The sequence below is a fragment of the Hemibagrus wyckioides genome, linkage group LG17, assembly GCF_019097595.1.
Source record: "Hemibagrus wyckioides isolate EC202008001 linkage group LG17, SWU_Hwy_1.0, whole genome shotgun sequence".
NCBI classification, from domain to species: Eukaryota; Metazoa; Chordata; class Actinopteri; order Siluriformes; family Bagridae; genus Hemibagrus; species Hemibagrus wyckioides.
In genome coordinates this window covers 7473409-7498613 of record NC_080726.1, presented here as the reverse complement: position 1 = coordinate 7498613, position 25205 = coordinate 7473409, and the positions used below count along the sequence as shown (strand labels likewise).

The 25205-nt window shown below is 38.1% G+C and overlaps 1 protein-coding gene across 2 annotated transcripts in view; it reads right to left on the bottom strand.

Annotated features, from left to right (window-relative positions):
* Window positions 1-5018: 5018 nt before the first annotated feature.
* The window catches only part of aplp1 (amyloid beta (A4) precursor-like protein 1), a 63893-nt gene continuing 43706 nt past the window's right edge, over window positions 5019-25205 (bottom strand). The window contains exons 3-17 of one of the 2 annotated variants that reach the window (XM_058413741.1): window positions 21033-21162; window positions 19393-19502; window positions 16707-16903; window positions 14873-15159; window positions 11893-12020; window positions 11709-11783; window positions 10708-10866; window positions 9839-9967; window positions 8215-8314; window positions 7929-8096; window positions 7555-7578; window positions 7409-7476; window positions 7093-7158; window positions 6490-6633; window positions 5019-6181 (exon numbers count right to left, since the gene is read on the bottom strand). In XM_058413741.1, the coding sequence (XP_058269724.1) occupies window positions 6083-6181; window positions 6490-6633; window positions 7093-7158; window positions 7409-7476; window positions 7555-7578; window positions 7929-8096; window positions 8215-8314; window positions 9839-9967; window positions 10708-10866; window positions 11709-11783; window positions 11893-12020; window positions 14873-15159; window positions 16707-16903; window positions 19393-19502; window positions 21033-21162 (1884 nt within the window). In that variant the 3' untranslated portion in view covers window positions 5019-6082. Of the gene's footprint in view, window positions 6182-6489; window positions 6634-7092; window positions 7159-7408; window positions 7477-7554; window positions 7579-7928; window positions 8097-8214; window positions 8315-9838; window positions 9968-10707; window positions 10867-11708; window positions 11784-11892; window positions 12021-14872; window positions 15160-16706; window positions 16904-19392; window positions 19506-21032; window positions 21163-25205 lie in introns of both variants that reach the window. The other variant, XM_058413740.1, reaches the window with a different exon arrangement.

The window sequence follows — 25205 nt, the reverse complement described above, 5'->3', positions numbered from 1 at the left end:
TATTGTACAAGACTGAAACTGGGTAGCTGAATATTGTAAAAAAAAACCCTAAACTCTAGATCCAATCTTCAGGAGTCTACTTTCAGTGAACCTGTGTCTACTGTAGCATCAGATTCCTATTAGTTTTGCTAACAAGAGTAGAATCTGTTGCTGTCTTCAGCTGTTGTAGCTCATCCATCTGATGGTTGATTATTCTGAGCTGCTGGTAGTAAAGAGTGCCTATTTTAATAAGCATAGCTTTCCTGTTCACTCACACCAGTCTGGTTATTTTCCATTCACCTCTCTTTTTCACTTAGTAGATGTTTATTGTATTCTGTGTAACCTCTAGAGAGTGTTGTTTGTGAAAATCCCAGGAGATCAGCAGTTTCTATAATACTTAATCCAGCCCATCTGGCACTGTGATGCATTCCACAGTTGAAGTCAGTGAGCTCACATTTTCCCCATTCTGACGTTTGATGTGAACAGGTGTACAGCTGTTTTGTGGTGTATATTTATCACATAGCAGATCAAGAACATGTGAAAGGATATGAAGGAAGTCAGGAACCAAAATGCATAGAGAGGAAGGGTAATGTTTTTTGTCTGCACTGTCCTGTCTTGTCATCCTGTGCACTTCTGTTGTATGTCTGGTTTTTCTTGCACCTTAAGTATAGTTTAGTGTCTATCTCTATGTTTAGCTCTATGTTTGTCTGTGTCGCTGTACTTTGTCTGTGTTCTGTGTAGCACCTCTGGTCTAGGAGGAACGTTGTTTCACTTCACTGTGTACTACATCAGCTATATATGGTTGAGGTGACAATAAAGCTTCTTTGACTTTGGCTTTTTTCGACTAGTCCTATAGAGCATATGTTGCACACAATTAATACAAAATAAAGTGTGTGTAGTTTTTATATGGATTTTGGTTCATAACTTTTAAGCCACCCGGTAATAAAACAAAGGGATTATAAAGGAAAATACAAGACAAATGATCCATGTTATCAGTGCTAACATTCACAGAGATATTAAAAACAAAACAGCAGTGATCGAAAGCGGCCCTCTTGACATTTCACACACTAGACACTAGCGGCAGCGATGGCTGCTGGTGATATTAAATGGAAGGCTAAAATCTAAAATCTATCAAAAGCTTGACAACAAAATGACTAGAGTTGATCAATGCACTATATCATAACACTTTATTGAAGGCGAAAAAACAATATTAGAGCAAACTTACACACACACACACACACACAGAGAGAGAGAGAGAGAGAGATGGAGACAGAGAGAGAGAGACGGAGATGGAGAGAGAGAGAGAGACGGAGAGTGAGAGAGACTGAGAGAGAGAGAGAGTGAGAGACAGAGAGAGAAATGGAGAAAGAGAGACAGAGAGAGAGAGAGACAGAGACAAAAATAGGGAGCTGCATTCAGGATGATTTTTATGTGGTTCAATTGTTTAATGCCTTTTTGGCTTCATGTCATATTTCCTTTGAATACTAAATATGGCAACCCTTTCATTCGAACCTAAACATGTTCCTGTCTTTGTCCTGTTAATATGTTCTGGTGGGTTATCAGGGTCTTCGACTGAACATGAACATCTTCATTGCATGCTTGTCTAACTGGATCTTGATGCCGTGTTGACGTACTGGTCAGATTGACCTCTGAAGCTTCACCACTGCTGAGATTCTTTACACTACTATTCCCACTAGTTTAGGGTTTGATTGCTGGGGTTCAAGTTTAAGCTTGGGTATCTTTCTGTGCAGATTATTGCACATGTTCATCTGAGGCTACCATGGATACAAGCTGGACAGCTGAATATTGGAAATTGTAGATCCAATTTTCACCTGTCAGGTGTCTGTGTCCCTGTGTGCTCTGTAGCCTCAGAATCCTGTTTCTTTGCTAACTGAAGCCCCATGCTTTTCACACATATAGTCTTATATTAGTGTTAGGCCTGAACAGTACACAAGAGAGGCATGTTAATCCAGCTGCTTGTCCCATTTTACATTTTATAGCTTGTTTATTTGAATCATAATTATGTTTTGCAGCAATACTGTACCAAACCTAAAGCTTACAGGACTAAAGCTAATTTCTGGTAAGAACTATGTGATAATGTGTCTGCGCTATGCGGTAGTGTGGATAGATGGCCTTTCTCATTAAAAACAAAAATATCCAAGATCACATAAATACCCTTAATCCATGCCTGAAAAATGTCTGGGGAGACCAAGGTAGAAAAAAAACACCACCTTTAGGCCATAATTTTAAAATAGGATAGATGTTAGGGACTTTGTAATGTTTATTCGATGTTTTTATATTTATGTAAAGCTGCTTTGAGACAATGTCCATTGTTAAAAGCGCTATACAAATAAATGTTGGTGCAAAAACAGAAACACTCAAAGAATACCATATAGTACGCAGTGAAACATGGTGCTGGGAGCATGATACTGAGAAGCTACTTCTCTTCAGCTGGAAACCTTAAACTACTGCCAGAGACTCAACAACATCTGAGCTTTAAGAATCAGGATTAAAGGTAAATATGATTTGCCTTTACCTTTTCCAACTCTTAGTAATGATTAAGTGGCAAAATGTTAAAATTCTCAGTTAACCAGGTGTGGTTATTTGGAAGTTGAGTCATGCTAAATGAACCTTTTTTCTAGTTGACATGACTCCAAACTTCCAGGTGGCTAATTATTAAGTTCATGACACAGGTTTCTGTTCTTTTACTGGTTTCCTTCCTGCAAGTGAATGCTTCTACTTACATTCCAGTGTTGATATCATTTACTCATTTTGCACCCCGAATGTGATCTGACCTTCAACCCCCAACTATTATAACCAAGATCATCTCCATGCCTCTATTATTGTGTTTTAATAGGCTATGACAGGTCTCATAATCAAAGCTCGTGTCCAACAAAGTGATATCAACCTCCCGGTAGATTTTGTGGGTCATTTTTAATTTTATTAACATTTTAATATAAGTACAATTAGCCAAACCAGTTCTCAGATAGATTGCTTGTACAATATATCCCAATTAGTTCCATTTAGAAATACAGCAAATCAGTGAACCTTTCAATCACATCCAGGAACATGTCTTTGGCGAAAAGTCGAAAAATATTTGAAAACAGCTCATTTTTCAGGATTGAATCATAACTGAAGCACTTGAAAAGTCTTTTAAAATTCACCTTCAAAGCACGGGTTCACCAACTGTTCAAAATCAACACATTCCTACATGTAATGCTTTCTGTAAGGTTTCAATCATATCGGGTAAATTATTTAAATGGAGGCCAATTAGCCGCTGAACACATTTTAGACAAAAGGACATTTTTAGGAAAAAGAACAAAAGGCAGCCATTTTTTTTGAATAGCTTGACGAATTGGTGAACCGTTCTCATGAGTAGATGAAAATGAAACAATTTGAATGCACTTGTGCTTAGTATTATAGCCCAGGTAACATTTCAATTCATCTAAATTTACAGTCCTTGTGACGCACATGAAATCCAGGGCAAAAAGCACCGATTCTTATTTTATTGAATTCGTTAATTTATTCCTTTGTTTTGTGAGTAAAGAAGCATGACCCGAACTCCAACAGAGAATGACTTATAAATAAAAATACATATAATTACATCCAGAAAAACACAGCATTGAAAAAGGCAATAATGCAGCAATTAAAATCTCCGTTACAATGTTTACATTTCCATTGGGTTGGGAGAAGCAGGAATAGTCATGAGGAGAACTATACAAATTTCAGTTTAATCACTACAGAATACACTGTTCTAACTCTGCTAAATGCTGGTAAAAAACTGACGCTTTAGCTATAGGATCCTAAACCAGGACATTGAAACACATTCATAAGACAGTTCTACCCAGGCGATGTTTGAACATTCATAACTCCTTATGTAGACAGTTTCGAAGTGGACAGATTTGACCAATTTCCACTATGAGTTTCACATAACATACTGTAGATGGATGTCACATGGTGACTTGACGTGATCAAACCTGTGAATGAGATTTATTATGCAAATGTCTTAATGTTTGCCTTATAAATGTGCATTATGCCTTGAGTTGCATCCTTTAAATGCAGTGTTACTGACACATGAACCTTTTTTTTTTTTTAAGGGGGTTCTGGTGGTGGTGGGGGGTAAACAAGCAGGTGGATTCTCGTCTATGATTTCACTGCATTTAATAGATAAGAGTGTGGTACTATTCCCATCTCCTAAATGGACTGTACAGTCTATACAGGAAACTCAGGCTACTTTCTACATATCATAATGCAGCCACAGCATAGACACAGCGATGCTCTCTATGTAAAACGCCTGGTATTCAAATATATTCAAAACCCAACCTGTCGATCAAACCGGCGAGAAACCATGAACTTGCTCTACTAGTGTCAAAAGTACATGAAAAAAAAAATTAATTAAAAAAGAAAAATGGGAGCTATTTAGTGAGCAATTTCATATGATGGAGTGGTTGATTTAAAAGTGCTAATGATAGAAACGAATGGTTTTTCGAATGGCATTTTTTAAGGGGAAGCTCAATGTCAGGTTAATGTCTTAAAAGTTTGGCTACGTTTATGGCTAAGAAAATCGGAAACCCGGGGCTGGAAACCTTTTTCACTTTCCGAAAGTAATTCTGAGGTCATTTTCGATGCAGACACCATTTCTCGCTATCGCGCTGGACCCGACAAACAGCACCGTAAAACTCGGCTAGTGAACTAATCGGTTAGCGCCACATGTCAGAAGCTCGGGGATGCACGACTCTGATCTCTCCAACCGCAAGCGACAACTGAAAGGTCTACTTCGTCTTGTCTAGAGTTAAAATTCGAACAAAACGATCTGTCTGCAAGAGTGTTGAGCTGCTGTATGAAAACAGAGAAGTCCAACTTAACTACTTACGACGAGCGATAGCAGATCATGAGGCGTGTGTCGGGGAGAAAAATAAATAAATAAATCGGAAGCCTATGAAGTCGATGTCTACCTAAATATACATTCAGTCAAGTTACGGTGTCGTTGTCTTGTGCTGGTTTATACAACAGTCCGTTTTCATTCAGCCATGTTAGGATTTTTTTTTACGTTTTTTGTTTTTTTTTTATTTACTCTCTCTGTGAGCAGCACAAAGTCTTTTTAAAGTTTCGACATTCCACATAGCGCGTCGATACGAAATTAACAACAGAAACGTCTATTGTAGATACCTTTTCAGTTATACACACATTTTTTGTCTAACTGTGACATTTTAGTTTCAAAAAGCATAAAAACAGGAACAACACAAGTACGTTTATAGCATAATACACCAAATTCAGCATGCTCTTCTTTAAGTTAGTGGACTGCAGATCACTGATTTTTTTTTTTTTTCCCCCTAAGAAGCAGTACAATGAATAATAGTCATTAAAAATAAGCACTAATTGATTAAGTCGGTGTTATATTTGGAACGATGATTTGATTCAGTGATTCGATTCCTTTTCACATGGATGAAATAGTATTCATGACGTGTCGAAGTGAGAGATGTCTGAGAGGGATCACTAGCCTCTTTTTCCCCTCGAGAAATGCAATCAGACGTGTGTTATTTCTACATTTCAGCAGACAGGGTTGTATGTTATAAGCGCTACAGTGATTTTTTTTTCCCCCCCTCATATATTTACATGCTGAAATATAAATGATGACTTCATCCACATTACAGTTTCACAAAAAAAAAAAAAAAAAAAGTTTGGAATGAAAACCAATAAAATGATTTTTTTTTTTCACATATTCCAAGAAAAAAACAAAAAAACAAACAAAAAAAATAAGAGAATGCAATGCTGGAACCAGAGCAGTAGCAGAAACTATTCCTAGCTCTGCTTTATATATGATTGCATGACATGCTATGGTTTCAGCATCTTCCTAAACAAAAAAGGAATCTTTTTTTGAGAGACCAGATGTATAAATCTACTCGTCTCTCTTTTACTTATTCCGGAGAGCATTTGAGTAACATTTGAGTGCAAACTCTGTTTTTGCCTGCCATGTTTGAGATTGAGTTTGATCATTGGTCATGGAAACGTACATACAGTGCTGGGGAGGGGACAAGGGTTTCTATGGAAACCCCTGTTGGTAAACAGGAAGTGAGTGAAAAAGGGGGTGTGGTTTTTAGCTTTAGTTCATTTGCTCAAAGAATTTGTAGGTGGGGTTTTCATATCCGTGGTTCTGCATCTTACTGAGCTGCCTTTCCTCTGGGCTCAGCATGGGGTCCACCTGCAGAGAGAGGAAACAGAGCGTGATGTGCATTTTTATAGTTAACAGCGTATGATGCAGGCATTCGACTGTTTGAGATTCTAAACACCGTTGTATCGGCAATTATACCTGTCCTTGTGTAACACAGTAACACATTAGACCAGGTGCATTAATATAGACCTGTGATTTGTCTTGCAGCTTGAACTACTGTCTGAGGGTTAGAGTGAATGTTACAGGAAATGAATTATCGCTTCTCGATTTTCCTGAATCCCCCAGAATTACATACTGCAGCTTTTATCTAAAACTTTTACATGTACAGAGACACTTACTTCCACAATGCCATGGCTGATGGTGCCATATGGCTTACGACGCACCAGCAGCAAACTGATCACCATCACCATTGCGATCGCCACAGCAACCACCAGAAGCCCCACCATGGCACCACGGTTAAACGTCTCAAGAACATCTGGCTGCTGAGGAGTTAAAGAGAAAAACAAGGAAAGGGATTGGATAGATGGGTTGATGGATGGATGGATGGATGAAAGTGTGAAAGGATTGATGGATAGATAGATAATGGATAGATTGGTGAAAGATTGGATGAAATGATGTATGAACAAACATACAGATGGATGGACAAATGGTTGATTGAATGGATGGACAAATGGTTGTATGGGCGGATGGGTGGATGTATGATGGATGGAAGGGCAGATGGATGGAAGGATGGATGGATGGATGAAAGGATGGTAGGACAAATATTTGGATGGAAGGACAAATAGATGGATGGATGGATGGATGATTAGGTTAGCTTCATGCAGTTCCCCATCACATATGTATCCAATATTTAAAATATTTATAATAATATTTGTTCTAATCATTATGATCATGTTTATACCTTATCACTTCATATCATTCGACACTTTTAAAACACTAACCAGTTCATCACGCTGGATTCCTGGAGACTTGTAGACCACCTGCTTCAGCTCCACCGAGGTGTTAAACTGAAGAAGAAAAAAAAACACCTCAGCACTCAAAGAAACCATTAAAAATCACCATTCTAACTCCATGCTCATTTCCTAAATCCCAGTACCATGTGCCTAACTGCACCATGCCTACCGACTTCTAGCTGACCTGAACCCAGCAGTTACATCAAGCAGTAAAAACAACACCACATGCCATAAATACACCTCTAGACTAAACTGCCCACTAAGGCTTTTTTCAGAGGTGTTATATTACTCTTATGTGTGTCACCTTCTCCTCATATTCGTAGGTGGGAGCTCTCTCAGACGTGCTGTAATCGTACTCGTCTACAGCAGCCGCTGTGGGGAGAGAATTAAATTAACCGTGGAAGAAGACAGACTAAATATGGAGGTACAGCACATAGACAGAGATCTTACCTTTCTTGCTACTTGGCTGAGGATCTTGATAGTATGATGGGGAGAGAAAGTGAAAGACAATAAGCACTGAGACAATTTAAAATGGTTATCTATAGGCTAAACATTGAACTGAGGGGAAATGCACTGACGTGAACTTTAATAATCAACGTAAAACAAAGTAAATGAACACATGCATTCATGTTAACTGTTTTAATAACACTGATTTCTATTTGTTGTAGACAGAATTTTCCTCACAGAGGAAATAAACATTAGATTAGACCTTTAATTGTTTTCTAATTTGCATTTAAAAAAAGCGTTTACTTTGAGCTACTATAACAAAGAGTTTGATTTGTACAAAAGTTTTGGAAAGGTTCTAAAGCACAACTCAGGAGTACCTATGCGAGGTGGGTATGGACGGTTCTGGAAAGCTCTCTCCTCCTCCTCTTCATCCTCCTTCTCTTCCTCACTCTCGGCAGGAAGCAACTCCTCTGTGGTACGGGTCTCGGAGAACGACGTGGTCATGAGCTCGCTGATGTCACCTCTCTCCGTTCGCACCAGCTCCTCTGTATAGAGACAAACAGAGGTGCAACGACATATTGTAGATTCATGTTTGTGATACTCTTGTTGATTACGTAAGGCATGCTTCTATCAAGGCAAGACAGAGGGAGTATCAGATCATACGGATCTCATCGTGGAGCTCTTCAGCCAGTGTAGGAACTTTATAGAGAAGAGCCAAGCTCTGGTTCATCCTCTCCTCGATCACATGAAGGTGAGTGTACACCTGAAATCAGAAAAAAAAATCCACACACTTAATGTCCAGAAATCTATCATTGCTTATCTGCTATGTTGCTCGGCATAGGCAAGTTTCCAAGTATTAACAATAAATGAAAAGTCCTAACTAACTAACTAACTAACTAACTAACTAACTAACTAACTAACTAACTAACTAACTAACTAACTAACTAACTAACTAACTAACTAACTAACTATCTTCATCATATCTTACATCTCTATTCTGTGCACTTCCCTAACACTCAGTTAAACACCTTGCATGGTATTGCTTTATATTTCCTCATTTGTAAGTCGCTCTGAATAAAACCATCTGCTAAATAAATAAAAGTAAATGTAATGCAAATGACATGATCATGAAGTGTCTTAAACCAGCTTGCTTAACACTTCTGAACCATTTAATTTTTCTTACTCTTACTATGTATTAAAACATGACAGATCAAAAGTTACTGCTTGTCTAGGGTTGTAATGTAATCATACTTTTTTATTCATTTCTAGTTACATTTAATATTGTGGAACGTTCATGAAACAGGTTATCACTGAACTCACAGAAAAGCAGATTTTTTATTAACAGCATTTGGCAGACAGCCTTATCCAGAGCAACTTATATTTTTATCTTATTTTATACAACTGAGCAATTGAGGGATATGGGGCCCAGCAATGGCAGCTTAGTGAACCTGAGATCCAAACTCTCAACCTACTAATCAGTAATCCAACATCTTAACCACATGCCCAGATTAACAAACCTCTTTGTCTGTCTTTCTCTAAATTAAGCAGTAAAAATATCTAGTTTTTTCTGTTACCAAGACACCAGAAAGCACAAAAAACACCACAAATCACTGACACTTTCATAACGGTTAAATCATCTCCTTCCAGAAAGCTTCACCATGATTATTAATTATAATATATATCTTCTGTTTTGTCGAGCATCCACCATTATATGTCCCTGTGTATGAGCTGATACTCATACTATATTATATCAGTATTAAGATGAGGGCATTGATATAAGCCTGCTATTTAAATCCCAGCTGCCACTACTGACTAAACAGACAGCCATGTTGTAAACAGAGTTACTATGTAAGTACACAATTAGTGCATGTAAGGCTTATTAAATGATCCTTAGACTACAAATGTTTAGTGAGAATTGTTATTTTTTTTTATTGCATTGTGTAATTTTAATGATTTCTAATCGAGTCCAAAAAGCTTGTTAGTGCATGTCTGAATAGCTTAAGTGTTTCAGATATCTTGTTCTTTAATTACTTTGCTTATGTTTGGGCTGAGTTCATTAGGAAACACTTTGAGTGGGAACAAACAGAGATAACTGTGGGAGTAGGGAGTGTATAAATTTACAGGGAAGCTGAGATAAATTAAACACCAGAACACAAAAAAAAAAAAGGCCTAACATTTCTGAATAAAAAATGTTTTCTGCATCACTAAAACCGGCATGTTGTAGAGACTGGACGAGACTGTAGCTGAAGAAAAACATGACTGACGTAAACTCGTAAACAGTGAGCACCTGGAACTTCATCTGCTCGGCCTTCTGAGGGTCTACAGACTCGATGTGCTGGTAGTGACGCAGTGTGTGTCGCCGGTCCTTCTGCTCGGCAGCCAAGTAACGCTTCAGAGCCTGCAGCACTCGCTCTGGCTACATGTGGGACACGTGTGTGTGTGTGTGTGTGTGTGTGTGTGTGTGTGTGTGTGTGTGTGTGTGAGAGAGAGAGAGAGAGAGAGAAAGTTAGAGATTAGTATGTGATGGGGATGAATCATGTTAGCAGATATTATATCAGTATAAACATACATAGAAATAAGGAATTCAATAAAACAAATTAATTTAGTAAGATTATGATGTTCAAAGTTATTCAAATGGTATATATGTGCATTCTGCATAAATATTCACCCCCTTCAAACCCCATTCGAACCTCCTTTGAACCCCCTTTTACATTTGGAAGTGTTACATCCTGAGACTGAGATGAACTTCATTTGGATTTTAAGTCATGAATCTGCACCAAACAGCCCATAATATTAAAATGAGAGGATAAAAATCAATCTAACCGGCAAAATTATTCACCATTATTACCATTACATATGGAAAGGTTGTATTTGCATGAGTATTTACCCTCTTTGTTGTGTTTTGGTTTAAACAGTTCCCATAAAAGTAACATGATTTGTCGAACAATGTTCACTTGTTTGGAAGCACAGCCTATAGGCTAAATATAAGCTACTTGGTGGAGCATCATGACACATGATCTCATTTACATCCACTTCAGTTCCACTGCAAGAGGTGGAAAAGTTCAAAAAGGAAAGGGGATAAAAACTTATGCAAGTCATTGTTTATCTATGTGTGGTTGTGTTGTGTTTGTGGTGTGTACAGTATATGTTTGTTACCTGTGGTGGGTCACTCTGCACAGCGCTCAGGTAGCTCTCCAGTGCCAGACGGCGGTTATTGTTCAGAGTGGCTACAACACGGGCAAGATGAGTCTCCACCAGCCTCTGCCTCTCACCTGCGATTTGCTCCTCCAGAGTTTGTAACACAGCCTGGAAATGCTGAGACAGAGACACAGAGAGAGGGTGATCATATGAGTTTATGGACAAATTAATGTCTGCTATTTGTGTGTGGGGGAGTGGGGGTGGGACCTCCGTCACTGAAGACTATTACATATTACACATTTCCTAACAGCCCTTAATTTTAATCATTTTGATAGATAGATAGATAGATAGATAGATGGATAGATAGATAGATGGATAGATGGATAGATGGATAGATGGATAGATAGATAGATAGATCAGACATAACATTATGACCATCTGCGTAATATTGTGTTGGTCCCCCTTTTGCTGCCAAAACACAATAAACTGCTTCCTTTTTTGGACCACTTTTGATAGATACTGACCACTGTAGACTGGGAACACCCCACAAGAGCTGCAGTTTTGGAGATGCTCTGATCCGGTCGTCTAGCCATCACAATTTGGCCCTTGTCAAACTCGCTCAAATCCTCACGCTTGCCCATTTTTCCTGCTTCTATCACATCAACTTTGAGGACAAAATGTTCACTTGCTGCCTAATATATCCCACCCACTAACATCACTTGACCTCTCAGGGGTTGTAATGTTATGCCTGGTTGGTATAGATAGATAGATAGATAGATAGATAGATAGATAGATAGATAGATAGATAGATAGATAGATAGATAGATAGATAGATAGATAGATAGATAGATAGATAGATAGATAGATAGATAGATAGATAGATAGATAGATAGATAGATAGAATATTATCATATATAGTACATCATATCATTCTTACATACATCTCTATTACAAACACTAAAATTTTCAGAAGTAAAATGTATATATAGTCTATATAGTAATAGTCACACTTGACCTACCTCATTCAGTGCCTGGCGGTCTAATTTCGGAAGGTTTTTGGACTGGTTATCGGCCTCCGCCCACTCCTTCATGATCTGATCCAGCAAACACGAACATCTCAGAGTCATATAACTTGACACTGTCGTTAAATGAACCAAAAACTCAACTACAAAACTGAACACCTCAACTCCACATCAGACTCACCTCATTGATGCGTTTCATCCGTCGCTCCTCCAGATCCATCTTGGCACGGAGGAAGTTGGCGTGTTCACTGTCATCGCTGGGCATCTCGAAATAGACGTCCACTCCGTCTGTAGGACGCACTGTGGGCACTGCCGTCAGGACAGAGTGGGAGAGAAGAGCGTGATCAATCTAGCAGGCAATTAATGAATCATTAATGATTCAGAGTTAACGAATGCGGCTAATTACTGTGCCCAGATTACTCCTTTTAATGGAGGACTACAGGGAACTAGAAAGTGTCGACTGAGAAAGCAGAAAGTATGTGCGAGAATGGAATTGCAAACAGCTTTCCAAGGTAACGTGGACATGAAATTGTACTGTGTGAACTTTTGTCTTGATTTTTGTGTTCATGAATGAATAAACTCTAACCAATTTTTGGTTTATTTTTTCACTCTGATTAAAAAGAAAAAAGCCTAAAATTGAACGAATAAGCTAATAGTAATCTGCTCTGGTTAATTACTAATTAACATGCCATCTAAAATTCTGTCCTGGTGAAAAGTATTGCGTCTGATAAGGTAAAGAAGGACAAAGAACCCGAGAGTGAAGAGTGAAAGAGGAGGCTAGGAGAAGAGAATCAATACAGATATAATGTCAGACTACTCAGCATTATTGAGTTAGAGATGAAGCCGAGATGGAGGCACTGCATTTGCACTCTAGAGTGTGTGTGTGTGTTATGAACAGTATGGGACAACCCCCACACAGCCCACAGTCTTCATTGAGGAGTATGATCTAATGTTATTCTCCTAGAAATGTGCAGCTTTAGAAATGAGCTCCATGTAGACATTTTGACGTCATGTTACTAGTGACTGTCAACTGATCTCACATAAAACTGGGTAAAAAAGGTAAATTGCATTTTGGTAAATCTACCTCGCCTTCCTCGACTTTCCAGTTGCAAGGTAGTGAGTGTCATGGCAATTTCTTTCAATTTTATTTACATTTTTGAAGATGCTGAGGATTGGAGCTGGTAAAAGACAATACTTTGTTTAGCAAAATGCACTTTACCTCATACTAGAAAATACAGAGCTGTTGAATTCTCAAATCTAACTTTTCAGAAGTTGTTGATTAGGATTAGTTTCCTAGAACCGTAGCTATGATGGCCTGTCCCTGGTCTATATTAATCCATTCCATCCATTTTTCTGTACTGCTTATCCTACACACGGTCAGAGGGCGTATCCCAGGGGACTTGTGCCAACCCATCACAGGGAACAGATAACCTAGAGATGCAACACATGTATTTGGACTGGGGGAGGAAACCAGAGTAACCAGAGACAGGTATCAAACCCCCAACCCTGTCGGTGTGAGACATACGATCTAACCACTTAGCCACATTGACTTCCTTTGTACTCATTTATTTAAATCTGTTTTTTTTTTTTTTTTTTATTATAATCTTTAAGTGGAGTGCTATGCAAGTCCCCGAACTGAATATGCTTTTCCATTTTCATGCTCACATCTCATAGGGATTTGGATAGTGACACATAAAAAGCCTAATAACATACAGATTTGAACAAATAAAAATGTGTAATTGGTGAAACTCCTGTAAGGAGATGTTAGTTTAACATTACGGAAAGGAATCCCTGAAGACTGACGTCTGTTTTCAGCCTTTTATTATAACAAATGAAAACGTGTCATTGTTGTGATGAAGCTCATGTCAGGAGATGTTAGTTTAACATTTAATAAAGGAGTCTCTGAAGACAGTCGTCTGTTTGGAGGAGACTTTCAGCCCTGTGAAGTGCAAGCCCATGCGGCTGTACAGTGGAGCGTGTAGAACATCGAGCCAGCCCCACACTGTGGATTTGATGTGAGTTCTGAAAGGAATCAGTCTAGCATGAAACTGTTAAATAGTAGCTAGTAGAGGTTGTTTTCGGTATCATTTTTGGAAGGGCAAATGAAAGGCTTTCAGTTATTGTAAGCTGACTGTATATTACCATACTCCTTCCTTCCTGCACTCGCAGGTTCATTCTGTATGTCTACCAACACACACTTCACACACATGGATGGAATTATGACAAGAAGAGCAATCATCAGCCTCAAACTGACAGAGTTTAAAGTGCTGGCTAGCAAATTCACTGAGTCTTCTAATATGGCCAGATGGTGATTAACAGACAATGCGGAACTCACGCGATGAAGCAAAGCCCACTACTTCTCTCACGTTTCTGAAGAACATTGCTATGCATGACAGAATCACAGCATCTCAAAATGACTGGAAAGAGCCTAGAAATATGATTATAATCAGAATCTTTTAAAGGGGCTTTATGAAACATGTATACAGCTTTAAATGATTTACAAAGACTATTAACGACAAAATAATGGGTTATCAGTTTGGATACTTTTCCCAGTGTTAACTATTCTATTTTATCCTGTCTATTCTTAATGTGAAGCTTTATACTGAACATTCCTAAACCCTGGCTTAACATTCCTAATAATGTTCTTATTTGCATATTTGTGCTGTCATCAACCATGACTGGATAAATACAGCACACGGCCGCTTTAAATAACGGCTTGTCTGGCACTTTCACATCAGCCAGAAAAAAAACGCTGGCTGATAAATCCTCCTTGGCAGTTTTAAGCTTCCTGAGAGGCAAGAAAAACAAAAATACAGAAATGAAAAAGAAAACTGAAACTTTTTGACTGCTTTGTGCTCAACACATGGGGTTTCTGTGACTGGATGAAGCACATGATATGCGGCACATGCTGTTTATGCGAAGCTCTGCATCGTTTCACACTGTACACATTTGACACCAGAAAAGCTGCTAATCCTGCTACAGCGCACGGTTTCATAAAACGCAGTAAAAAGCAGCGCTAAATTACAATTGTGAAACGTTCCTCAGCCTGGGGTTACAGGCAGGATTTGGAAGGATGATACCCCAGGATTAAATGCAGTGTTAAAAGCTCTTCATTGTACTGACTGATAATATTAGAGGTGTGATATTAGAGACTCACTCACCATCCCCACGTGGCTGAGGTTGCTGTGTTGGGGTCTTGGCACCCTGAGAGTTCTTCTCATAGTAGAAGTTCTCCAGATAATCAGAAGCCTGATAGGTGCCTGAGTCGATGGAGTACTCGTACTCCTCCGGATCCTTCACTGTTGTGGGTGCTGCTTCTTCGTCTTCTTCATCATCCTCATCTTCTTCAATGTCTTCCTCCTCCACGGCTTCTTCTTCCTCCTCCATGTCATCCTCCTCAATGTCTGTTTCAGGGGAAGGGCTGGGGGTGGAAGGGGTCACCTTCACACTGCAGAGAAAAATATTGTTCTAAAAGTTAGATAATAATATTTATTTCTGTGTAGGTCATGGAAGCATGTTAGCATTTTAATAAAATTTCTCTTGATCCATATATGTAACATACAGCTGTTAAGTGTTAAGAAACGTAAATATAAAGGAAATATTCCTAAACCGTGGTACATAAGAAATATAAGGAAGACAACAGGGAATGCTGTGAAAATAATCAATGGTGTTACTACCCCAATCTATCACAACTTATTTTACCACCCTCAAAGTTAATTATTTACGCAGAGTATTTTATTCCTATTATAATACACGTCATCCAATGCTAACAGTTTTTAAAAAAAATTATTATTATTATATATTAAAGAATGACGTTCTTTTTATTTATTTATTTTTTATAATAGCTATATTTAATGCTATGGGCTGCCTAAACAAATTACTTCTAAAAACAGTTATTCACCAGTTTTATATATATATATATATATATATATATATATATATATATATATATATATATATATATATATATATATATAATATAAAGTAGAAATTTAATCAACATCTTCTGACCAATCAGAATCAAGAATTTGACAGCTCTGTGATATAAAACCAACATTAAATATACAGTATAACACACTTATACAAACATTTCTCAAGTTGTTATTTAGAAATTATTGTGATGTGGCCAGAAGACATATCACAATGAATCATATTTATCATAATTAATAATGAATAATTAGCTTTTTTAATTTGCTGTATAGTAAGTGCCCCAATCTTGCTGAAGTGCAAAATATGACATTTATATATGACAAACTTAAGCAACAAATTTGACCTCTATAAACTTTGCCATTGTCTTTGTAAGTGGCGTTAGCGAAAGTGAAAAACACAATATCTCTGCATCCTAAACATTAACAAATGTCTGTGCTATAACTAACTTAATGGCCACTAAACTGCACGGGTATCTGAAAATCAATCCGTTTTATGCCGTGGTGGTTTTCACCTCTAGCTATCCTTCACTTTTCTAACAGCTCTCTTATAAACATTTTACTAGGCATTATTTATTGTTATTCTTTTTCCTGTTCACACACACACACACCATATATTATCTTAATACATATCATACCACATGTACATTTCAAACACAGAGTGACAACTGCTCTCATGTTTTAATGACTACAAAATTACATAATAATAATAATAATAATAATAATAATAATAATAATAATAATAAGTTTTCCTGATATGAATGAATAATAACAAAATCTGGGTACTAGGATAAATCTTTTGGGTCTTACTTCAGTAAGTAATTATTAAAGTTCATGTTAAAATAAAAATGTTAGTACTTTTTAGAGAATTTTAATATTCTTTCAGAAATACTATATATGTAATCCTGCCTTTTTGTACATAGTAACTTACACCTTTCTAGCTCATTCATAACCATGAAGCATACTGCGTGACATGCTAATATGCTTGATATGTCTATATACTGTGCATTTCTGTGCTGGAAATGCATTTATACATGCTAATTGCTAAATGGACAAAGGTGGCTCTTACCTGGTTGCCTCTTTCTCACCAGCCAGTGATACTAAAGGCGGAGTCGCTCCCTGAGCACTGTCCCCACCCTCATATTCACCACGCCCACTGGCCCCACCTCTTCCTGGACAGCAGACGTACTCTACACCCCGGAAACGGTCACCACATTGTAACAGCATCCCGTAACTATGGAGCTCCAGATTGTCTGCTGTACATGCCTAAAGAGAGAGAGGGACAAATAATACAGAGCAGCCATGAAGGTCGTATGTCTAAATATTTTTCACACAAACTGAAATAAAAAACTGAAATAAAATAAAGACAAGTTGGTACAGTTGTTCATACATTTGTGGGAATTTTCTTTCCAAGCTACTGCTTTAATCTCAGCTTTAAAGATTTCTCAAGGTTTATAGCAAATACTGATTAACGCTTATGGTATTTTTTAGTGTAAACATGACTAAATATTATTAACAGCTTGTTCAAAATAAGAGCATTTTCAAAGATGAATTGTGATTGATAATTGATGAAACCATTTGCAAACATGCCATATTGCTTAGTAATTTTTAAATTATTTGGATTAGAAACTTTTTTTTTTAAATTTTTTTGTGATTTTTGTAAGTTTTATTTTCATTTTTATTTTCATGTCAAATTAATATTATATTATATTATATTATATTATATTATATTATATTATATTATATTATATTATATTAGGTTTAGAAAGATTTATTTGGTCTAGAAAAATGTAGAAAATATAATAAGATGGAAATCCTCACAGTGAACTTTTCACAGTGATTTTTTTGGACCAGCCCTGTGGATTCTTCATTTATTTATTTATTTATTTTTTGTATTTTTATTGAATCTATTCCATTTTTAAGGTGGACAATAGCTTTACTATAAACAGCAGGGCCACAGCTTCCAATCAAGTGTACTAATCATACACTTTGTCACTCAGCCCCTATTCCATTCTTCATCTGTTCTGAAAAAAAAAAGATGCATAACACTCCATATTTGTTTGAAATGGTGCAATTTTATTGACTTATTTTTCTTCTGACCCAGCTTTCAAACAAAGAGACTCTTGGCCACTCTTCACATTTAATCACATATTATTCTGCAAAATAGTAATTTTTCCAAAATTGTTATGTTTTAAAATGGAGCTTTGGCCCTAAAGTCTGCAGTAAAGGTCATAACAGGTCTTTCCTACACTATGGTCAATTAAAAGCCTAGTGGAGGAGTGAAGTGCGGAAAAAAATAACAAGTAATATGGGCTAGAGAAATAAACACCAGAGAGCAGGAGAGAGATCAGAGAGAAAGGGGAAATGGCTGAATTAGGATAACAGAATGTTCCAGAAGATGCCAAAGTAAATGTCATGACATTAAAACATTCCATTCCCTTGCTCTTAAACTGATTTTCCACATAAAAGTGTCACAACTGAATACACTGCCTGAGCTTTCTATATACAGGATTTAAGAGTGCTGATATTTTGAATGTGTATCCTGTGTGAGTAACAGACTGGGTGAAGTCCTCTGGCCTTCACAAGGCTCTACTTAGTTGCTTAATGCCGTGTTATAATGTAATGTCTTTAACCAACTTTACCTACAGACTTTGGTCATACCCTTTCAGGTCTCCTGTGGTTCTGTTTAGTATTGCTCTTGTGTCTGTGGCTCTTCCATTTCTGAATTATGGTTCTCCTCGTTGTTTATGGCCTCCCTAAACACTTTGGTATGTTTATATCTCCTTCTCACATGCCGTGAAAGGTCTGTTTTAGTGGCTTGTTTAAATATACAGTACAATCACGGTGCTTCTGTTTGAGAGTCCAATTACAAGGCAACGTCTATGCAAATATGTTCATTTATCAGCTGCAGTTTGATTTGCTTCAAAGACACTTCAGAGATGACAATTTTGTGTGTAAATACTTCTGAAGAACAGGTATTAAAATGCCATTTAATGCAACACTTCTGGTTTCAAAACCCTTTATTTTCTTACAGAGCCTGACAGTAACTCAAAATAGTTAGAAAGTTATGATTTATTATGACTGTGGTAAAGTTTTCTATAAAAATGTCATATTAGATATTTACAGAATACAGTTTGCTAACAGCATTCTGTCAGAGCCTGTAAGGTTTTTGCATTTACTAATTATATGAAACAAATACACTCTCATTCGAACACTGTTATGGTACAAAAATATATTTTGAACAGATTTCAATGCAACTCATTTCATTTTTAATCACAATGTGAGGCAACTGTCAGTTTTACTCTTCTGAGCATCATTTTGGGAGTCCAGGAGTCATGGTAGCAGTTTCTATAATTACATGTAACATTGTTAATGCAATTATTGCTTGGAAATCACTCACCAACCGCCTAAACGATTTACCGAGCTATATATGTAAATAATAACTTTTTTCTTTGAAAATCAGGCCTGAGATTCCAATTCATTAGTTACAGCTACTTTATATACCATTTCATTGAGTAAGCAAAGACATACTAGTTGTATTTCTATGTCGGGATTCTATGTACAGTATTTCAGGACCATTTGTGTGAGGATATTCCACCAACCAAAATAATATCTTGTCAGTAGCCACCCGGTGGTGGTTCCTTCCCATAGACAGATGGGATTGGGTTTGGATTGTATTGGCAAAGTATGTAATAATCCGGTAACTCTTAGCAAAATAAACTGCTTTTTTAAAAATAAAAAAAAAATGCTCCCACCTCTTTAGCAATGTTATGCCAGTAGGCACAGCTCTCACAGGAGTCCATCTGCTCTTGGTGCAAAAAACGGCAACGATCTGGAACCAGAAGGGCCTCGCTCACGTACTCCCCTACTGCCGAGACAGAGCAAGAGTTAGATTGTTGAATTGGATGGCAAAATGAGAGTGACAGCAGAAATGCACAAATATTAATGGTTAGAAAAATGGAGTCGTCAGTATGACAGGGGAAGAGTGCAAAGCAAAATAGCAGTTGGCAGATGGAATGATCTGGGAAAAAAAGAAATCTTACTTTCAATCCATGTCAGATAATGGTAGAGTAAAAAAAAAACAGAGTTAGCAATGACTGTTTGGGCTGATGCAGCATACATAGAACAGAAATTATTATGTGTGTTGTGCAGAAATCAAGGACAAGGCCAACTATAGTGAAACAGCTGTGGGTGCAAATTCCGCTCATTCATCATAATTAACAGCTTTGCACTGCAATCTACCAATCTGTTTTTGTATTACAATCTCAATTTCCTCTAGGGGATAAGGGCTCAACCCTTAACTGCATATGAAATTTTTTACATAAAATATGCAAAACGCAATGCAGCCTACACTGTCCCTTCATTAATGGTTTAAAAGCAGAGCAAGAATGCATGATGATGAAATGGATAGGGCTTGTGTAAGTAGCACTGGAACAGCTACTGTAGTGCTAGACTATGGGCCAGAGTGAATGATGGAGCTAAAAGGTGTGAAGTGGCTACAGATTGGAGTGGCTAAGGGGTTGAGTAACTAGGACTGGATTGGATTTGAAGAATGGCTTGCAAGTTGGCACAGCTATACATGAATAGGGCTGAACTGACCATGGGTAGAGCAGCTGGGTGTGGACTACTACAAGTTGACTAGACCAGAGGTATTTAGTATTGCTAGGTGTTGAGAATCCATAGGTAGAGGAGGGAATATAGTAGCTAAAGATGTGACTTGTCTAAGGCTTGGAATGCCCCAAAGCTTATTGTCTAGCACCCAAATGCTGGAATATGCTGGACTGACAAGGATTGGTGAACTTGATTGGATTGGAACAGGAAGGAATGAAGTGGCCACAAGTTGGAGTGGGTATGGTTTGGGTAGCTTGAAGTATAATGACTAGGATTGCAGGTTTGGAGTGTGGGCAAGAGTTGATAGTATTGGAGTGGCTGGAGGTAGATGATTATGGTTGGAGTTGCTAGATGTGAAGTGGCTGCAAACTGGAGTGGCTATGGATGGAGCATTGACAATGGGTTGGAATGACTGATTAAGGTGAAGTGGCAAGGTTTGGAGAAGCTAGTTGTCAAGTGATTTGATGGCTATAGTTGGAATGCCTAGGAGTGGAATGGGTATGGGTGGAGTATCTACAGATCGGATTGGCAAGGTTACTAGGGTTGGACTCATTATGAGAAGTACCACTGACGTGACTAGATATGGAAGGTCTACAGTTTGAAGCAGAATATAAGGTGGTTAGATGTGGAGTGACTTGAAATGAAGGTAATTGGTGCAGAATGGCCAACGGTTTGAGGATGCTATATGCAGAGCTGTTTAAAGGTGGTGTATTAATTACAGATGGTGTGGCTTGGGATGGAGTGCTCAAGAAACAGTAGTAGTAATGCCTGATTTAGCACTTACCCAAACAGCGGAAAGGGACGACAATAAAAGGTCGAGTCTGACAATGTCCCCATCCCTTCTTACACCATGCTGGGATGGTAACAGGAGTAGAAGCTTCTTCAACATGAGAAATCTGCAAACCTGGGTACATCTAAAACACACAGACACACAGAGGGAGGGGAGTCAGGTCCAGGACTGATACATCAACAAATGTGAGATAGGAAAGATACGATAGGGATAGCACAGATAAGATAGAGGGGTGATTAAAGAGGGAACAATGAAGGAGAAAAAAGGGTGGGAGCAATAAAGATTCTCCTCTTGCTGGTGTGCTTCTACTTTATGTGCAGTGAATTATGGCCTGTCTTTTAATTATTTAGTGCAGTCCTAACCCTTTCTATTATCTTAATATCCAGTCATGAATTTAAACTTGGATTCGAGTACCTTATATTAAACCATTAAATCCTAGTAATAACCTTGCCGAAAGGTGTAGCATTTGCCATGGAAGCATATTAATCCTGAGATAAGGCTGCTGCGTTTTTTCTAGTAGCAATAGTATAGAAATTGACCATCTAGTGAAATACCATACCATATATTTGCTCTCATGACATTGTTTAGCAAAGTACCAGGAAAACATTAGAGGCAGATTATTAAAAAAAATGTTTATTATTTTATCTGGATTATTATTTATCTACTACTATTTTGCTAAACAGGTAGGACATGAGAATATTGAGAATATTGAAAATGCTGAGAATATGCTACATGAAATATAGCTAAGATAAAACTTATGTTTCTTCTTTTATATGGAAAATCTAAAAAATAAAGCTATACCCCCAAACAATGCGTATTAACATTTTCCTCAGATTCGTCATTCTATTTCTAAGAAAAGTATCTGAATGGACACAATTATACTCTAATTACAATCTATCGAAACAGCAATCCCAGATAAAGGTTCATGCAATACTGTAAAAATGTCAACAGCACTCAGAAAATAAAATTAACTGACTAATAAAGCCATGAATACTGCAATAACAGGCTATTCATCTGGGATATCGGCATACACATAATAAATACAACCCATCTGAACAAAGGGTGTAATGTAATTTTATTGCAGTTTTGTTATCCTCTTGCCTATGGAGAAGCTGACTTGGTCACAATGTGCTTTGCAGATAAAATGCGGATCTCCTTCCTGTTTTAGCGCTTTCCTTCATTAATGTGGAGTGATAAGCACTCCTGCTCTCAGCTCAGCTGGGAATACACACCACAAGCTTACACTGCACTGTTGCACTCACATCATGCATTTTTATATGCCTCAGCCAGCAGGACACGTTAGACCCTGTTTAAAGATGCTTTATATACGCTCTCTGCAGCTCTCAGAATTACAATCTAAGCAATCTTGTATATGCAGTGTTTTATTATGAGAGCAATTTTTACTTCAGGACTTCTATATACGATGATATTGATTAAATGGACAAATTGGAGGAAAAAAAAGGAGGTAATGGAAAAAAGTTTGCTTCTTCAGGAAATACATCAGCTCGAGTGGTTGAGGCTCTGGGTTATTGACTGGAAGGTCAGGGGTTCAAGCTGCCCCTGTGCTCTGACCCCAACTTCCTCAGCTGGGAGACGTGAAGAAAATAACTCCACTGTGCTGTAATATATGTGTGGCAATAATAATAAAGCGTTGTCCAGAACTTTGCAGTATATAATTAGAGGGTGGAAAAATCATGGAAAACCATATATAATAATAATAATAACATCATGACCTAATAAAGAGTAGGTACACACTTTTCCCCAAACACCTTTTGAATGGTTTGTGCTTGGATGTTATACAAAATAAAATCTTCCAGTGATGAATGTGGTTAATATATACTATATTGCCAAAAGTATTTGCTCACCCATCCAAATAATCAGAATCAGGTGTTCCAATCACTTCCATGGTCACAGGTGTATAAAATCAAGCACCTAGGCATGCAGACTGTTTTTACAAACATTTGTGAAAGAATGGGTCGCTCTCAGGAGCTCAGTGAATTCCAGCGTGGAACTGTGATAGGATGCCACCTGTGCAACAAATCCAGTTGTGAAATTTCCTCGCTCCTAAATATTCCATAGTCAACTGTCAGCTGTATTATAAGAACGTGGAAGTGTTTGGGAACGACAGCAACTCAGCCACGAAGTGGTAGTCCACGTAAACTGATGGAGCGGGGTCAGCGGATGCTGAGGCGCATAGTGCGAAGAGGTCACCAACTTTCTGCAGAGTCAATCGCTACAGACCTCCAAACTTCATGTGGCCTTCAGATTAGCTCAAGAACAGTGCGCAGAGAGCTTCATGGAATGGGTTTCCATGGCCGAGCAGCTGCATCCAAGCCATACATCACCAAGTGCAATGCAAAGCGTCGGATGCAGTGGTGTAAAGCACGCCGCCACTGGACTCTAGAGCAGTGGAGACGCGTTCTCTGGAGTGACGAATCGCGCTTCTCCATCTGGCAATCTGATGGACAAGTCTGGGTTTGGCGGTTGCCAGGAGAACGGTACTTGTCTGACTGCATTGTGCCAAGTGTAAAGTTTGGTGGAGGGGGGATTATGGTGTGGGGTTGTTTTTCAGGAGCTGGGCTTGGCCCCTTAGTTCCAGTGAAAGGAACTCTGAATGCTTCAGCATACCAAGACATTTTGGACAATTCCATGCTCCCAACTTTGTGGGAACAGTTTGGAGCTGGCCCCTTCCTCTTCCAACATGACTGTGCACCAGTGCACAAAGCGAGGTCCATAAAGACATGGATGACAGAGTCTGGTGTGGATGAACTTGACTGGCCTGCACAGAGTCCTGACCTCAACCCGATAGAACACCTTTGGGATGAATTAGAGCGGAGACTGAGAGCCAGGCCTTCTCATCCAACATCAGTGTGTGACCTCACAAATGCGCTTCTGGAAGAATGGTCAAAAATTCCCATAAACACACTCCTAAACCTTGTGGACAGCCTTCCCAGAAGAGTTGAAGCTGTTATAGCTGCAAAGGGTGGACTGACGTCATATTGAACCCTATGGATTAGGAATGGGATGTCACTTAAGTTCATATGCGAGTCAAGGCAAGTGAGCGAATACTTTTGACAATATAGTGTATATTTCATAGCCTTGTGAAAGATCCTTAAGCTTAATCTTCTGGAAAGGTTAAAATTTTTTATGGTGGCCATGGGATATTCAACATTACCAAGAAGGACCATTTGCCCCATACATTATACCAGGTCCTGTAAAATATGACTATGCAAAGCAATCATTAGAGCTAATGATTTCCACAAGATGGCTACCCATACCAAATGTACGTAATATAGTAAAACTTGACTCATATTATATTCCCTCTTTGCAATGGAGTCCAGGATACACCCCAGCTATGAGTTACGGCATTTTGAAGCATTCTATATGGTTGTTTCTTTTAAGACTAGGTTATAAAGCTGCTCATTCAATTCTATGGCAATTCTTGTGGCTGTACATTTGGGATTTTTAGCAGCTATCCTACAAAATATGCGCCTCTCTTTATCAACGACTTCTAACCACCGGTCCTCGTTGCTGATGCTAATGCCATCTTCCCAAGTTTGACAGACATACAGCGTTCCGCCTGCTGAGACTGCTCCCCTTGAAAAAAATGAAAGAATTTTCCATTTTTTTTTGTAAATATGATGCATTTGCAGTTCCCGCTCACTATGTGGTCTCCTTGGAACTAGTTCAAAGTTGCTGGAGATTTTGCTTTGAAATCTAACGGACCACAGCAGGGCATGATGTTATAGGAATATAATTAGTGATGGGGTGATATGTGGCGTGACATGTAGCAAAGTTACTGTTACTAATAGACCTAATTTGAATATTTTAACTTATTGCCTTTTATTAATTCGATTCATTTGAAGAATTTTATTTTCTTCGAGTTTTTAGTAGGTTTTTAACGTATTAATGAACGACACAAACACATTACGCTTTATAACTGTATCTAGTGTGGAAAGTTCGTGAGACAGGTAGATAGTTCCTGTCATCACATATGTGCTAGCAGGTAAACTTAAAGTTAACACACTAGCTGGTTTGGTTAACTAGGTTAACTAGCATCAATAGTTGATTACTTGGTATTTGCTAGCTGGCTTTGATTGACTAGATATGGGGTTGATAGGTAGGCTGAGCTTGACTGATGCATGAAAGTGTAATTCTGTGCAGCAT